Source organism: Ictalurus furcatus, chromosome 19, assembly GCF_023375685.1.
Source record: "Ictalurus furcatus strain D&B chromosome 19, Billie_1.0, whole genome shotgun sequence".
NCBI classification, from domain to species: Eukaryota; Metazoa; Chordata; class Actinopteri; order Siluriformes; family Ictaluridae; genus Ictalurus; species Ictalurus furcatus.
This window is the reverse complement of record NC_071273.1, coordinates 20,590,806-20,608,019: the sequence shown is the minus strand read 5'-3', so window position 1 is coordinate 20,608,019 and position 17,214 is coordinate 20,590,806. Positions and strand designations below refer to the sequence as shown.

At 38.4% G+C, this 17,214-nt stretch overlaps 1 protein-coding gene across 3 annotated transcripts; it reads left to right on the top strand.

Moving 5' to 3' along the window:
• Positions 1-1,149: 1,149 nt before the first annotated feature.
• sult4a1 (sulfotransferase family 4A, member 1) lies at positions 1,150-16,024 on the top strand. 3 transcript variants are annotated; one of them, XR_008388604.1, is made up of 8 exons: positions 1,234-1,415; positions 6,004-6,134; positions 7,458-7,538; positions 7,636-7,762; positions 8,341-8,435; positions 10,537-10,675; positions 12,079-12,216; positions 14,767-14,904. XR_008388604.1 is itself a non-coding variant. In XM_053650685.1 (7 exons), exons 1-7 carry the CDS (start codon positions 1,247-1,249, stop codon positions 14,877-14,879), a joined length of 855 nt encoding a protein of 284 aa, XP_053506660.1. In that variant the 5' UTR covers positions 1,150-1,246; the 3' UTR covers positions 14,880-16,024. The 3 variants fall into 3 exon arrangements, 2 of the variants coding, with proteins under 2 accessions (XP_053506660.1, XP_053506661.1); XM_053650685.1 differs by lacking the exon at positions 12,079-12,216 and having other exon boundaries at positions 1,150-1,415; positions 14,767-16,024; XM_053650686.1 differs by lacking the exon at positions 14,767-14,904 and having other exon boundaries at positions 12,079-12,625.
• The last annotated feature ends 1,190 nt before the right edge of the window (positions 16,025-17,214 follow it).

Genomic DNA, 17,214 nt, shown 5'->3' with positions numbered 1-17,214 from the left:
GCTGTTTTAAAAATGTGAGTTAGAAATAAAAGTGCCTTGCCTTGTCTTATTCATATGAGGTAAGGTATTGTTTCATGATTCAAGTTTATTGTCTCTTTCTGTGCATAAAGAGTGCTTTTAGCATCTACAATGCAATTCTTGTGCTACAGTTGCACACTCCTACGCAGACACGGTGCAAAAATGATCAATGAGTTCTTCTTATGTAGTACAAAAAGTAGCAAACTGTAAACAGTGAACACAGACGAGAGACCATTCAAGATAATGTCAATGTGCTTGTGAGGGAAATTATTCATTTTTACTTTGTAACAGTTTTGTTCTTGTTCTGTTCATGTTCTTCTGAGGATAACATCATAAAGAAGATCATGTCATTTAGATTAGTACAGAATGTTTATCTGCTTACAGAGACACAAGCATGTTCTTCTTTTAAGTCTTCGACCCTGAAACAAAGCCTGTTTGACCTGCCTCACACTGCTCCTTATCGGTACGTATAAGTGTATCGTGCCCTGCGCTTCATATATATATAGTAGATGTTCAGCACAAGCTCCTCAGAGCACTCTCATTCTTCTATCCTGTATTCATCCTTCTGTAATAAACTTTTTTTACCTCAGAGGACGAGTCTGCATGTAGTGTCTAATTTCCACGACAGTGCTCTGAGCAAGTAAAAAGAAAAAAAAATCCAAAGATAAGCTGTAAACAATGCATGCAGTCAGGAAGTGACATAGTTGGAGATATTGCACATACAGTACTTTAAAAAAAAAATTAATGTACTCTGAGCCAGTAAAAATAATAATAAATTGTAGCACTGCATGCAGGAAGTGACACAGTTGGAGATATTGCATATACAGTACCAGGACAGTCTGATATCAGTCTATCCATCAGCTTGGTAGAGAGAAAGGTTAGTCTGGTTAAGCTGAATCTACGTGTTCTTCAGCTTTCAAAACAGAGGACAGCAATTCTGTCATAATTGAACATCACTTCCGGATTGAAGCCAGTGAGCGGCTGAGGCCACGCCCCTCAGGCTGGTGCTGATGCTGAGCGCAGAGAGAGAGAGAGAGAGAGAGAGAGAGAGATTCGTGGCATTACATCACTTCAGGAGCATGTGATTGGCTGGAGATCAAGGCGCCTGCAGTCCTGCACGTCTTCGCCATCACAACCGAGACTAAGCTACGTGATCTCAAATGCATCTTTTTCTCTATAAACACAAAAGGAATTAATTGCATTGACATCCGACTCCTTGGCTGTGAAGATGGCAGAAAGCGAGGTGGACACGCCGAGCACCCCGATAGAGTACGAGAGCAAATACTTCGAGCATGATGGAGTTCGCCTTCCTCCGTTTTGTCGAGGGAAGATGGACGAGATCGCCAACTTCTCCCTCAGAAGTAGTGACATATGGATTGTTACTTACCCGAAATCAGGTATGTGTGCAAGGTGTGTCCTGGAATAGCTGCTGGATGAATTCATAGTAGAGTTATAATGCCTTCTGTCTTGTGCTGCTTATATGGGTGGATGCTGTAGGGTTGTTGTTTATTAGGAATCAAATTAGTCAATTAAACAGCAACAACAATAACAACAATAACAACAACAACCACGTGTCTAGCAATGCATTTTATTTCATTCTGCTTGCATAATATTGTCCAGATGTGTGTATGTATAGTCAGCTATTACTGGGGTTTTTTTCTGACGCAGTAGGCCTATAGAATGCGAAAAGCCTTACATTGTTGTTGTTTTTTTTTTTTTTTTAATTTAATGATTCATTTTGGTTTATCATTTGATTCTTTTTGTTTCCACGCGAGACTGATATACACTACACACGTCTATTTGAGTGAGTGTTTTTTTTTGTACACTTAGGTACTAATTGCGTCATTAAACTTTGGAGTCAAAACCGATGACTTTTATTTGAAAGTTTATTTCCTCCACCAGAAAAGAGAGTCGTTTCGGATGAAATAAAAGGAGTCGAAGAGAAGATTAAGAGCGTGTGTGAAATGACACACTCCGTCCAAAGCTAGTCCAGTGTTTACATCTTTTTTTTTCTTGCCGTGCGTCATGAACGCGCGCTCAGATGCGGGGCTGCTGCGGAGAGTCTGCGTGACGCGCGGTGATGATATGACAACCTGAGCCAGCTCGGGTGGGTCCCGTTCAGCGCAAAGCCTCCTGGGAGTTTAAGCCCAGCATTTCCGCGATATGTAGCCTGGATGCACAATGAAAGTGTTTACAGTTCCCTTACAGAAAAATCCCATGAAGGTCACGTGAATAATAATAATATTAATCACATGGTTCGTATGTGGAATTTGTATGTGCGTGGTTTGTGAACAATGTTTCACATATTTTTCACATGTAGTGTATGTGGTTTTATTTTGTGGTTGCATGTGGTTGATCCATACATCCATCCATTTTCTATACCACTTATCCTACTGGGTCGCGGGGAGCCTACTGGAGACTATCCCAGGGAGCATGGGGCATGAGGCGGGGTACACCCTGGACAGGGTGCCAATCCATCGCAGAGCACAATCACATACACATTCATACACTACAGACACTTTGGACATGCCAATCAGCCTACCATGCATGTCTTCGGACTGGGGAAGGAAACCGGAGTACCCGGAGGAAACCCCGGTATCATGGGAAGAACATGCAAACTCCACACACACAGGGCTGCGGCGGGAATCAAACCCCCAACCACCGATTAATTCATGCTAATGTGATCTTTGCTGGATTCGTTAATTCTGTGATTATTTTCACATATGATTTTACATGATTAATTTATTTTCACCTCTGATTTATACACATCATTTACTTATGTTCACGTGATTTTTTTTGCCTGTTTAATTTATTGTCACGTTAATTTTTCATGTTATATTCTCATGTTTATAATTCCTTTTTAACATGTGATCACAAGGTTCACATTTTGTCGCTTGTTTTTCCCACTCACATAATCACGTGAAAACAAAACAAAACAACAACAACAAAAAAGCCCCCTGACGATAACATGAGAAATGCATGTGATTTTTCTGTAAGGGCTCCAGTGTAGGAGTGCTAATGCAGCGTATGAGCCAATTTAATGTTGTAGGCATTAATTAAACACTGGGGAACTTGTGTCTGTATAAGGCCCCTATATCTTGTATATCACCCTTGCGCATTATGAAATATGCAACTTGATATAAACAGGAAGTGGCAGCTACATTAAGGAGGTTCACTCTCAGCACTTATTTCATTGCTTGCACATTTAATGTGAAAATTACTCAGGAAGGAAGGCAGCCTGGATTCTCTGGGGACTTTGATACAGCCTCGATATAACCACAGCCAGATCAGCTACAGCCGAGCTAGAACCTGATCCGAGAGAATGCAAGAGGCAAATACAGACTGAGAGACTCCAAATAAGAAAGATAAAGAGCAAGGCTGTGTAGGACAAAACTATCTGAGGGAGGGGCTGAAATCACCTGATCCCAATCTTACTTATATTGTGTTTATGGTCAAATATATCTCAAACTGGTAGAGGAATGTAGAAGGCATGGGTGGAAGGCCCAGTGCGAGCCCGTTGAGGTGGGCCGTAGGGGCTTTGTAGGGTGGTCTGTATATCGGACACTCATTCTCCTTGGCATCAGAGGGTTGCATACATATAAGAACATCATTGAAGATGTAGAAAAAGCATTGAGGTGGCTATGCATCAAGAGATGGTGTAGTGTGCCACTTGGATACGAGCCGGGGCCTGATCACTAATGGCTGAGTTACCCAGGTGGCGGTGTATGATGATTGAAAACCTAATACACCCTATGACCCTGGGTGTGTCCAAGTCGCACCATCTGGTGTTTCAAGAAACTTCCAATAGTTCAACTTAGTCAGTGAGACATTGGGCAGTATGCAAATAGTCATAGCAAGCATAGACACAAGGGCAATCTATAATCTATATGAGTAAACAGGAGCAACACTCAAAAACGACACAAGAAGGACAGTTGGCAAGACGTCTCAAAAAACACTGAAGATTGCATGGGATTGTATATGAGTGAACCAGGAAGTGAAATCGGTTGTGAACGAGGGACTGTACTAGTACTCAAGGGATATCATCCTCTACTGCTGGGGAGGGGTATCGTTGCACGTTAATATGATAGCAGTTAAGATAATGACCCCTAACAAGCATCCAAACCAACACAGAAATTTGTGCAGGCACTAAAAAAAAAACGTTTTGTAATGAAAATCTCAGTCTCCGGATTTGAGTCCTTTTAAAAGCCTGTAAATTGAAAAAAACAGCCCTCGTGCACAGATCTAAGAATGTAAAGGAGCTTGAAATGTTGTGTATAAACATCGGAGTGGTTTAAGATCCTGTACATTATGAAGTTTTATTTATTTATTTATTTATTTACACATTTTCATGGCAGTTGCCAGTGAGTATGGAGCTGATTGTCTCGTTGTCTCACACCAGCACCAGTTACAGCAAACCATTACTCAAGCTAAAGTTTTCTGCAATTTAGGAACATGTGTGTGTGTGTGTGTGTGTGTGTGTATCCAAGAAGAGAGAAAAAAAAACAACAACAGTGGCATCGAGGAAAAAATAGGTCCCGTTGTTGATGGCTGTGAAGTCATGCGTGGGAAATAGAAAGCCTCTACATTAGCCATTAGACACAAATGAGCACATTTACTGAAGCTGTTAGCACACACTAAATGGCTATGGCTAATGCACTGTAGCAGTTTGGAAGTAGGTTGAAATAGAACCCACGTAGATGCATTGATTATACTGATTATACTGAATATACTGATTACTATCGAATACTGAATGCATCATGTCTTCAAAGAGCATAAAGATGTGTAATTATTAAAGATGTGTAATTTTATCTCGGACAGATTTCTATACATTATTTCATTCATTCATTCACTGCAGTGGATGTACACTGTGCTCAAGGCAGGAACCTTGAACCTTGAATGTGTCACCCAGGGGCGTTTCTAGAGTCTGATCACTACTGGCGCACAGGCCCTCCAAGAATCTTTGCAAAAGTACTTCAAATTACAAATGACTACAAATTGACACACTACTCATTAACACAGCGATAAGCGTTAGCCTGGTAGTTACCTCACATTAGCTACAATATCATATTAGGAATTATTATCTGACTGCAAGTCGAGGTTTCCACAGGGAAACGCGAAGGGGGGGGGGAGCACAGCGGAGGGGGCGGGGCTTATGATTGAAGAGGATGCACGGGATATTTTCACTGCAACTAGCGTTACAGTCAGCCTTCATGTTTTAAATCATTCAAATGATGTAAATGATAACGATCAACAAATAGGAAAGTTTATTGTCGGATGTATCTGCTGTAATCCACCTCATCGGACAATGATTGTTGTTACTGGGGCACAGAAGGGTCTAGCGGTGCCCCTGGTGTCACCATTCCATAACAGGGCGAATAATAAGCAGATGGTTGTTGTGATGTGTTGTTATTTAACAAAGAACAACAATTAATTGTTGATTTGAAAGTTTCTGTATGGAAATGTTTATTCAGCATTTATGGAAGGAGTCTCCAGTGTCAGTGCTTTGTAAAGGTCAGCAATAAACCTGTAACTTTTACTACTATGTTTTCAGACAAGGGGATGGAGAAGTTTGTGTGTGTGTGTGTGTGTGTGTTTTAGTAACTATTATTTTTTAAATAATTATTTCTTATTAAATAAAGAAACATAAATGCCGGTGAGGGAACAGCTGTTTATGTATTCTATAATGTAAGCGATAACAGGAGATAACTTGTTTGACTGTGAAGTGTATATGTGCTAAATCATCACGCTCGTGTATAGGTCACAAGTTAGACTAAGTCTACGCAGATCCCACGGATTTTTTTTTACATAATAATAATAGTTAGCTGCTTCCTGTTTGGTATGTTGTCTAAATACATTGCTCCTGAGACATGTGCAACTTTCATCTTTCTTATGAATTCACTATAAACTGTATATAGTGAATACATTAATATATAGTTGTCTTTTTAAAAAAAACCATAAAACTAAAAATGTTTTTCTGTCACGAAGGTACGAGCCTGCTGCAGGAGGTAGTGTATCTTGTGAGTCAGGGGGTGGACCCAGATGAAATTGGACTCATGAATATTGATGAGCAACTTCCAGTGTTGGAGTATCCTCAGCCTGGCTTAGATATTATTCAGGTATGTGCACACACACACACACACACACACACACACACACACACACACACACAAATTACAAAACAGGATTTGTCCAAAACAAAATAATGAACTCTGGCAAAAAAACAAGAAACAAAAAGAAAAAATCTTGCACTCCAAAACTTAAAAAAAGTAAAATCCATCCATCTTCTGTACCGCTTATTCTACTGGATCATGGGGAACCTGGAACCTATCCCAGGGAGCATGGGGCACAAAACGGGGTTACACCCTGGACAGGGTGCTGATCCATTACAGGGCACAATCACATACACATTCACACACCCATTAATACCCTTTGGAAACTTTAGACATGCCAATCAGCCTGCCATGCATGTCTTTGGAAACCCCTGTATCACAGGGAGAACATGCACACTCCACACACACAGGGCTGCAGCGGGAATCAAACCCCAACCCTGGAGGTGTGAGGCGAACATGCTAACCACTAAGTCACCGTGCGCCTTTGCAAAATCCAAAATATTTGATTAGACCATCATGAGTGCATTGATTAGTGCAGTGATTAAAAAAAAGGGGGAAATTGTATGACATATGACAGGGTTAGAACAGATACAAAAGAGGTTAAAGGCAATAATAATAATAATAATAATAATAATAATAATCATAATAATAATAATAATAATAATAATAATAATAATAATAATAATAATAGTAGTCATGGTTAGCATCTGTGAAGCCTAACATACCAAATGTCTTGTTGGTTAAATTAAACTGGTTACAGTGGCATAGTGATAATGCACAATGAACACATTCATATCATGTTATAATGCATTTATATGGCATTTTTATTAACATCGTTACAATTATTTCTAAAAATACATTAGACTTAATAGCTATCGTTATTATGCATTATGAATTGTTACTATAAGTAGCATTCATAACACATATAGCACCTTTATAGAGCCTTATAGAGCATTACAAGATATGTCTTGTTTTTTTATTTGGTTTTTTTTTAAACAAACGAATAATGTCAAAGAGATTGTCAGGAAAATGTGGTACATGTAGTAATTCCAAATAAATATAATATTGTTTATATGATGTATATATGAATGCATTATAACAGGTTATGAGGGCATTCATAGTTAAATAGACAGAACGTGTTACTATTAAATGACTCTTTTTCACATTGAACAAGGGTGTGCAAACTTTTAAGTTGTTTTAAACAGTTACACCACACATTTTGTTTATGTAACACAGAGCAAGAGAATCTGTGCTTCAGCTGTAAAAGCGGCATGTCAGGATTTCGAGCTAAAATGGACTCGTAGTTTTGCTTTTGGTTTGACTTTACAGGAGCTGACATCACCCCGCCTGATCAAAAGTCACCTGCCGTACCGCTTCCTCCCCACGGCCATGCATAACGGCGAGGGGAAGGTATAACCACATCTCGCTTTGCCATCTTAAGTGTACACACTGATGCTAGTGTCCTGCACTGACCCGGTGAGTGTGTGTTTGTGTGTATGTACTTCAGGTTATCTACATGGCCAGGAATCCTAAAGACCTGGTGGTCTCCTACTACCAGTTTCACCGCTCTTTAAGAACCATGAGCTACCGTGGAACCTTTCAGGAGTTCTGTCGCCGCTTTATGAACGACAAGTGTGAGTGAGCTACACTCCAAAACAGGCACAGGAATGAATGAGGAAAACACTGACCATACACTCTCTCTCTCTCTCTCTCTCTCTCTCTCTCGCTCTCTCCCTCACTCTCTCTCTCTCTCTCACTCTCTGTCTCCCTCTCTCTCTCTCTCTCGCTCTCTCTCTCACTCTCACTCTCTCCCTCCCTCTCTCATTCTCCCTCATTCTCTCTCTCTCTCTGTCTGTCTCTCTCTCTGCCTGTCTCTCTCTCTCTCTCTCTCTCTCTCGCTCTCTCTCTCTCATTCTCATTCTCTCTCACTCTCTCTCATTCTGTCTCTCTCACTCTCTCTCATTCTCTCTCATTCTCTCTCACTCTCTCATTCTGTCTCTCTCACTCTCTCTCATTCTCTCTCATTCTCTCTCACTCTCTCTCATTCTCACCCATTCTCTCTCTCATTCTCATTCTCTCTCTCTCTCTCTCATTCTCTGTCTCTCTCACTCTCTCTCATTCTCTCTCTCTCTCATTCTCTGTCTCTCTCATTCTCTCTCTCTCTCATTCTCTCTCATTCTCACTCATTCTCTCTCTCTCTCTCTCTCTGCAGTAGGATATGGCTCCTGGTTTGAGCATGTGCAGGAATTCTGGGAACATCGCATGGACTCAAATGTCCTCTTTCTAAAACATGAGGATATGTACAAGGTACATGTATTACAAGTCTGTTACCACATACACAGACACACACACACACACACACACACACACACACAGAGAGCAGCATGGTTGTTTATCACTATTGTGCTATTGGACTTTCCAAAGGTCAATATACAAAACCTATAGGCAGAAAAACACACAGGCATTTCTCTGTAAGACTATTAGTGCATCTGATATCTAGTATCGACTAGATAACATAACTTAATAAAACGTTCAAATATTCTATACATCAATGTTTTCTTGAGAACTCTTGTTTGTTGATAAGAGGGTATATGTTTATGAATGAGGTTTATAATATGCTGTTTCTCTGTTGGGATTTATCTATGGGGAGGAACAGTAATAGTGATGGTAGTAAAGTCCAGTGTTAACACACAAACACAGAAGACGTACCTTTGTTCAACGGTGTTCGAAACAGCAGGTGTGTTTCCCCAACGCTGAAGAGCTAATATCATGAACCAGGGTTGCCAGGTTTCAGCAAAAGTTCCATCCCAACTAACTCAAAAAAACCACACGAGAGACCTGTTCCAAAACAGTCGGCTATTGGAAAAGAAAGACGCATTTGTCTTCTTCTTTTGTTTTTTCCTCAGCTTTTGTGTGGGAAATAATGTCACGCATTTCTAATATAAGGACGTTGTCCACACCATAATCCCCCTTTCACTCTCCCAATCTTTTCAATACACTGTATCATAACATAGAAATGGTTCTGGACATCATCGACACACTCTAGCACTTACAGTGTGCCTTCATCTGAGGAACATTTATTAGATTTCATTCTGATTATTTGCTATGAAACAAGTTCTTGGTGGCTGTGGAGTATTTTTAAACTAACCCTATCTGGTATAAAAAATGTGATCAATCTATCTATCTATCTGTCTGTCTGTCTGTCTGTCTGTGCTTTGATCTATCTATCTATCTATCTATCTATCTATCTATCTGTCTGTCTGTCTGTGCTTCTATCTGTCTGTCTGTCTTTTTGTCTATCTATCTATCTGTCTGTCTGTGCTTCTATCTATACATCTATCTGTCTGTCTGTCTGTCTATCTGTCTGTGCTTCTATCTATCTATCTATCTATCTATCTATCTATATATCTGCCTGTCTGTCTTTCTGTCTGTCTGTCTGTGCTTCTATCTATATATTTATCTATCTGTCTGTCTGTCTATCTATCTATCTATCTATCTATCTGTCTGTCTGTCTGTCTGTCTGTCTGTCTGTCTGTCTATCTATCTGTCTGTCTGTCTGTCTGTCTGTCTATCCATCTGTCTGTCTATCTATCTATCTGTCTGTCTGTCTGTCTGTCTGTCTGTCTATCTTTGTTGCTTAGCACCCAGTTGAAGTGGAAATGGAGACTGTGCATAAACAGAAGGTTAAAGTTTCTAAACGCACCAACAAGCCAACATGTTGAATCAGAAGGTCAAAGTGAAAACTACGCAAGTGTACACAGTGTACAGTGCAGCACCTGATCTATACAATAACAGTATCTATACCATATACCTAATCAGTAGAAAAACACACACACACACACACACACACATGTTCTTGGCTAGACCTTGATCCCCACACCTCAGATATTCACTTGCATTTTAGTGACTGAGATTTATTTCATTTTATAGTTAGAGCAACAAATATTTCATGCTAATATGACTATTTAATGAATGTTTAGGATGTTATGAATGTGTAATGTAGAGGTTTTTTTATATAAAATGCTAGCTCCATTCAAAAACCGTAACACAGAATGATATGATATGACACCAAATGAATTTTTGGAATTTTTGGGACGTTTTGTTGTGTTGCTTTTGATAAAACATGTATCCTGAGAAAACAATTCAAAAGAAACTTACCATGGGGAAAAACTGAAATAATATACATGTGTACGGATTTTAAAATGATATCGCGTGTATGATCACGTAGGCTAAGTAGGATCAGTAATGAATGTGCTAGTGACTTACTGAATTATACCAAGAGTTTCAGACTTTTCTCTGTCTCTCTATTTTTGGCGCTCTCTCTCTCTCTCTCTCTCTCTCTCTCTCTCTCTCTCTCTCTGTCCTTCTCAAACTGTCTCACTCTGTTTGTCTCTCTCTCTCTCTGCAGGACCTGGCTACGCTGGTGGAACAGTTGGCACGGTTCCTGGGTATCTCGTGTGATAAGGCTCAGCTGGAAAGCATGGTGGAGAGCTGCAATCAGCTTATTGAGCAGTGCTGTAACTCAGAGGCTCTGTCCATCTGCAGGGGTGAGACACAGACACACAGACAGAGAGACAGACAGAGAGACACACAGACAGAGACTAAGGCACATTTGATGGGATTCTGTAAGGACATCTGGGCAGAGGTTTATATATATATATATATATATATATATATATATATATATATATATATATATATATATATATATATATATATACATGTTTCTGTGAATGCTGTACATACTGCTGCTTTGTCACATCATATTTAATCTGTCAGAGCTATTGCTGTATGAGAAAAGGACAAAGATTCCCAGATTTGGTTTTCCAGTAGCTGCAGACTGTCCTGGATCCACACTACCATTCACATTTGAAAACAGCTCAGCATTTCAGGCCAAAGCAGAACATTTAAGTAAAGTTTTAAACATGCTCTTGACCACATTCCCTCATGATTCAGAAGTATGAAACGCCTTCGTCACGTGTGAGACCACTGGCAGCACGTAAAGAGAAGAACATGGTCTACGGTAATATTAACTCAATCCGTCAAACCTATAAGGGGTCATCGAACATACTGGAACAATCCATAAGTTATTTAAGAGGCTTCTTCCAAGGTGAGGGAAAGTTGACTAGTGTATAAAAACAGTAAGAACCAGAGGCTCTGATGTTTTTGTTCTTCAGCGCCATCATGTGGCGACAAAGTGTAACGCTGGATGTAAATGATTTCATTTAATCATAAAACACAATATTCAGACACCATTTTGAATTTTATTTGATTTTGAGCTTTTAATTGGTTCTTTAATTTATAAATGTATTTATTAAATTTTAATAAACTACTCTAGTTTACTAGTTTTTGCACATTCGGATTATGGTTCTTACCCGGTGAGCACTGAGTAATAAAAAACAAACAGGGACTTTTATGACTAAGCATCAGTTTAAGGATTTTTGCTCAAATTTAGTTGGTCCACATTGATTTGTCCTCAAAATATAAAGTATGTGTCCTTTTATTTGGTTTAGAATCAGATTTGATGTCTGATATTATTCGTCTACACCAATAATGTATACATACACTACCGGTCAAAAGTTTGTGGACACTCAACTGAAATTTTAATCCGATCCGAAGTAACTAGTAACTTGCTACGCGAGTAATCTTCTCATTGCATACTTTACTACTCTTACTCAAGTCATTATGAACATTACTACTGTCACTCTTACTTCAGTAATTATCTTTCTAAGTAGTTTTAATGTAAAAATGTTGCCGGCTCTACCCACCTCCCAATACCTCCCAATACCATACCCAATATTTAATATATTACATGCTTTATTTGTGAACATTTTTGTTGAAATGGATCGTTTTGTTGATTTGATTTGCATTTACTGCTTCATTATGTACTGTTTTTGTTGTTGTTGTTGTTGTGGTTTTTTATGTTTTGTTGATTTTTTTTTTCCTTTAGCGCATGGATTCTTTGCGTGTCTTGATGGTGAGAAGTGATGAGCATGCAGTAGGGTCTTAGATAAACAATGAGCATGGAGAAAGAGAAAGAGAGAGAGAAAGAGAGAGAGCGAGAGAGACAGGGGAAGTGAGAACCAAGGTGAGTGTGAGTGAGACAGAAACACCTACTAATACCTGGCTCTTCTTTACAAACAAGGGGTATGAATGTCTTTATTGCCTTTAATATCAATATCTTTACTGATATTTGTAATAAATCTGCTGTGTAAGGACCTGGTGCTATAGGAAAGTAATCAACAGGGGGGGTGTGGCTGAGCGCTTGTTAACACCTCAAAGTTTATTATTGACCAATAACAGCATGCTCTGAGGTGTTTTATTTCTTTTATTCCTCGGCAATTTGCCAGTGATTACTTTTTAAAATTCAGTAACGACACTGTATACTTTTTATCCAGTTATTCTTAAAAATAGTTGAATATAGTTCCTGTTATCGCTTACATCACAGCAGCTATAAACAGCCATTCCCTTACTAACTCGCCATGTTACTGAGAAACATAAAAGTCCTCAAACCTGGAAAACTAAAAGCTACAGCTTTAATTTTACTTTACTGTAAAACTTTATACCATAAATTAAAAAAAAAAACAACCCACATATTCTCAAAGAAAACATGTAAACAATGAAACATGTTTTTTTAATCTGTTTATGTAGAGCGTCTGCCATAGAAGTCCTTGTACAAGTTGTTACTACACTCTTACTACACTCTTCATTTTGAACACATCTGTGTGTCTATTTAAGGACAACACATTTTGTCTTGCTTTCAACACAATCAGCGTGTTAGTACATTTAACACATGCTGTGTGTTAGTACATTTACACACAAAGATGTCATAAAACAAAAACAACACAGATCATGAGTCTTTATTGATCACATATACATATGCACAGTGAAATTCTTTTCTTTGCATACCCCAACATGCTAGGAAGTTGGGGTCAGAGCGCAGGGTCAGCTTTGATACAGCGCCCCCTGGAGCAGAGAGGGTTAAGGGCCTTGCTCAAGGGCCCAACAGTGGCAGCTTGGCAGTGCTGGGGCTTGAACCCCCGACCTTCCGATCAGTAACCCAGAGCCTTAAACACCAAGACACTACTGCCCCAGATGTGTTGTTTATACTTTTTCCCCCTTTATACTTTATACAATTATCCTAAAATGCAGTTTGTATGTATGCTAAAATTCTACTAAAATGCTGAGAAAATAAACAAACAATTGGCGGTGTTTATTAAAATCATTAAAACGTTTGACAGATGGAAGAATTAGAGTCGGTGCATCTTCTTACAAATCTCCCGTCCATCTGGGAAGACAGGAGTTCCACTCCCTTCCATTTGAAAAGCTGTAAAAGAGCAAAACGAGTGTTGGTTAGTTGTTCGCTACAAAGTAGGGGAAAATGCCTTTGGGCTTTAACTGAGAAATTATGTTACAGAATCCCAACCTACTGTAATTCCCATCCTCTCTTTTTGTCACATTAAACTTGTGAAGAACTGTTAGCCTCGACATTTCTGAGCTAGCGAAGTTCCATTAGCCACTGACTGTCTGCACCTGTTACCCAGCATTAACATTCACCGAATGCATGAAGAAACACAGCCCTAACGCATCCTCCTAATGCTGTTTACTACAGCTTGCCTTGTCCAAACCACTTGCTAAATGTAGTTAACGTTAACCCACTCTCTGTATTACATCATGGTGAATAGCTGTAATGCTACATTATCATTAACTCTCAAAAAGGTCATGGGAATGTCTAACATTACTATGAGCTGTATGCTAAAGTAATGTTATCAACTCATGTTAGCATCACTCATTCCTACTACGATTGGTGACAGCATCCAGCTAGCTAATCCTAACTCGGATAATCAGAGATCATGCAGAGCCAGAGAATTATAAAATAACCTCAGTCCATATTTCACAGCCATCATAAACACATGACACTAGTAGCACAACGCCAACACTGAGGAAGCAGTACATGATATTCACTGTTGAAGCCGTAGCGAAAGGTAAAGTTAATTATCACTCGCTGAGTTACTGTTTTCCAATGAATACGTTTTCTAGAGCTCCCTGTTTAAATATCACAAACTCGGCCAGGCATTTTCAGCAGCATTAATGCTAAATAGTGATTAAAGCTTCATTTGGTCATTGGTCATTGGTCATTTGGTCATTGGTCATTTGGTCATTTGGTCATTGGTCATTGGTCATTTGGTTTCCTCGCCTCAGGACTCCGACTCCGCAGTCACAATCAAAAGCTCAACGCAACAAACATTCACTTTGAGGCGAGTTCAGAGTTGATGCCAATGATGATGTCGGCACCGCAGTCCGCAAAGCGATTGGACAATAATTTAACCCGTGTTGTGTTAGTCACTCGTGTGAATTTTTTTCTTCTTTTTGTAACACATTTATTGGATAATTTAACACAACATGTGTTGAAATAGTAATAACACAAAAAGTGTGTAGGATATTAACACATCCTTTCTGAGAGTGTATCGAAACGATGGAATCAAAATTCAACAGTACTGTGGTATAAATAGTTATAATAATACTGTATATACCAGACTCTCTTTACGTCCTCATTACGTGAAGCTTGGTGTAATTCAGTATGATGACTGTAGAAGATATAAGGGTGTGTTAATTAACAGTCTGTATGTTGCTTCAGGTCGCGTGGGCCTGTGGAAGGACATCTTCACTGTGTCCATGAACGACAAGTTTGATGCTGTGTACCGACAGAAGATGGGGAAATCTGATCTTACCTTTGATTTTGTTCTGTGAGTGAACCACATGGCGATCAGGACTCAACCAATCAGACCAACCTGCTCAGCTTGACACTGTCTGCACTTGCTTGAATGGCCCCTTATACACCTTCCACTTCTTCACCCTCCTTTCCCTTCCTTCCCAATTTCATCTCCAGCCTGACTTAGCTTATGTGTTTAAAAAAAAAAAAAAAAAAAGTTGCTCCTTGGTAGAAGAATTGAATCAGCACATGTAACACTGCAAAGGTAAATTTGATCCAAAATCGATATGTAAAGATATTTTCCACCCGGAGCTTCATCATCAAGTGTGTTTGCAGCGTGTTTGTGTAATACAGTGCATCAGCAATGCTTTAATGCTTTAGCCTGGTGACAAGTGTGAGTAAAATGCTCGGTGCATTACATATTGTATAGAGCTCTTCTTATAGTACCCATTTATGAAATGTATATTTATCAAATATGGGAAATACGTCATTTATATTCTATAAACTAAAACCTCATTACAAAGTCTGAGAGATGTTCGGAAATGTTTCCAACGTTTGCTTGATTTCTTAGCTTTTCGTAAAAAAAATAATTTGATGACAAGATGATATATTGTATACGCATTCAGCCAATCACAGGTGTGTGTCCTAGCACTGAAAGTTTTGACAGATTGAAATATTTGTAAAGTCAATCATCTTTGTTTCTTAGTTGTGTTCTGAGAATATTGATACACTGATAAATATCGTTTATGTTTGCTGAACTGAACAGTATAACAGATTATGTTTCTACACATGTGCATGCATACTTAGCAGTTTATAGTGTGTGTGTGTGTGTGTGTGTGTGCGTGTGTGTGTGTGCGTATGAGTGGCATCAACACTTTTAAGCAATATTTTATCATTTACAGCAGCCTGGTATATTGTGCAAGCTCTGTGTTGATAGAGTCAGGATAATGCTTTCTGCTTCAAGTTCAGCATCTCCAGTTCAATTCCATCATGTGTATAAAAGATTAGGACAGACAGCGCGGGGGTGGACAAATAATTAAATTGATTAGCGAGTCACTGGGCAAGTAAAAGCGCTGGTGTGCTACCCAGTCAAAGGTTTCGATTCCCCAGTAATTTAACTGGTTAGGCTAAAAAGTTGTAGCTAACATGATGCAATAAAGTTTGGAGTGCTAGTTCACAGGCCGGTCAGCCTTAGTCATTATCCTTTTTTAGAATGTGTCCAATGTAGGACATCCTGTTTGTGACCTCGAGAAAATTTCAGCAAGTCGCTGGTCAACACTTTGGCTATAAGTAGGAAAGTTATAAGACAGCTTTAAGCTATACTTTATTGTGCTCTATTGTGAGTTTAAACATTTCAAAATGATATGTTAACTTGAATTCATGAGTAACTCATTAAGGAATGAGGTATTTTTTGAAACGAGATAACTCGAAATGACAACATATCTTGAAACTAGATCACCTGAAATAACAATGTAATATCTTGATGTAACAGGTTAAGTAAATAACTACAAATCTTGAAACTCGAAATAATGACATATTTTAAAACGAGATAACTCAAAATTATGATGTAACATCTTGAAATGAGATAACCAGAAATAATGAATTATCTTGAAATGAGATAACAAGAAATAATGAAATATCTTGAAATGAGATAACCAGAAATAATGAATTATCTTGAAATGAGATAACAAGAAATAATGAAATATCTTGAAATGAGATAACCAGAAATAATGAAATATCTTGAAATGAGATAACCAGAAATAATGAATTATCTTGAAATGAGATAACAAGAAATAATGAAATATCTTGAAATGAGATAGCCAGAAATAATTAATTATCTTGAAATGAGATAACCAGAAATAATGAATTATCTTGAAACGAGCTAACCAGAAATAATGAATTATCTTGAAATGAGATAACCAGAAATAATTAATTATCTTGAAATGAGATAACAAGAAATAATGAAATATCTTGAAATGAGATAACCAGAAATAATGAATCATCTTGAAATGAGATAACAAGAAATAATGGCATATCTTGAACTGAGATAACCAGAAATATCAACATATCTTGAAACAAGATAACTCAAAATAACATCTAAAATGAGATAACCAGAAATATCAACATATCTTGAAACAAGATAACTCAAAATAACATCTAAAATGAGATAACCAGAAATAACGACATATTTTGAAACAAGATAACCAGAAATAACAACATATCTTGAAACGAGATAACCAGAAATAGCGACATGTTTTGAAATGAGATAACCAGAAATAATTATATATCTTGAAACAAGATAACTCGAAATAACATCTAGAATCAGCTAACCAGAAATAACAACATATCATGAAACGAGATAACCAGAAATGT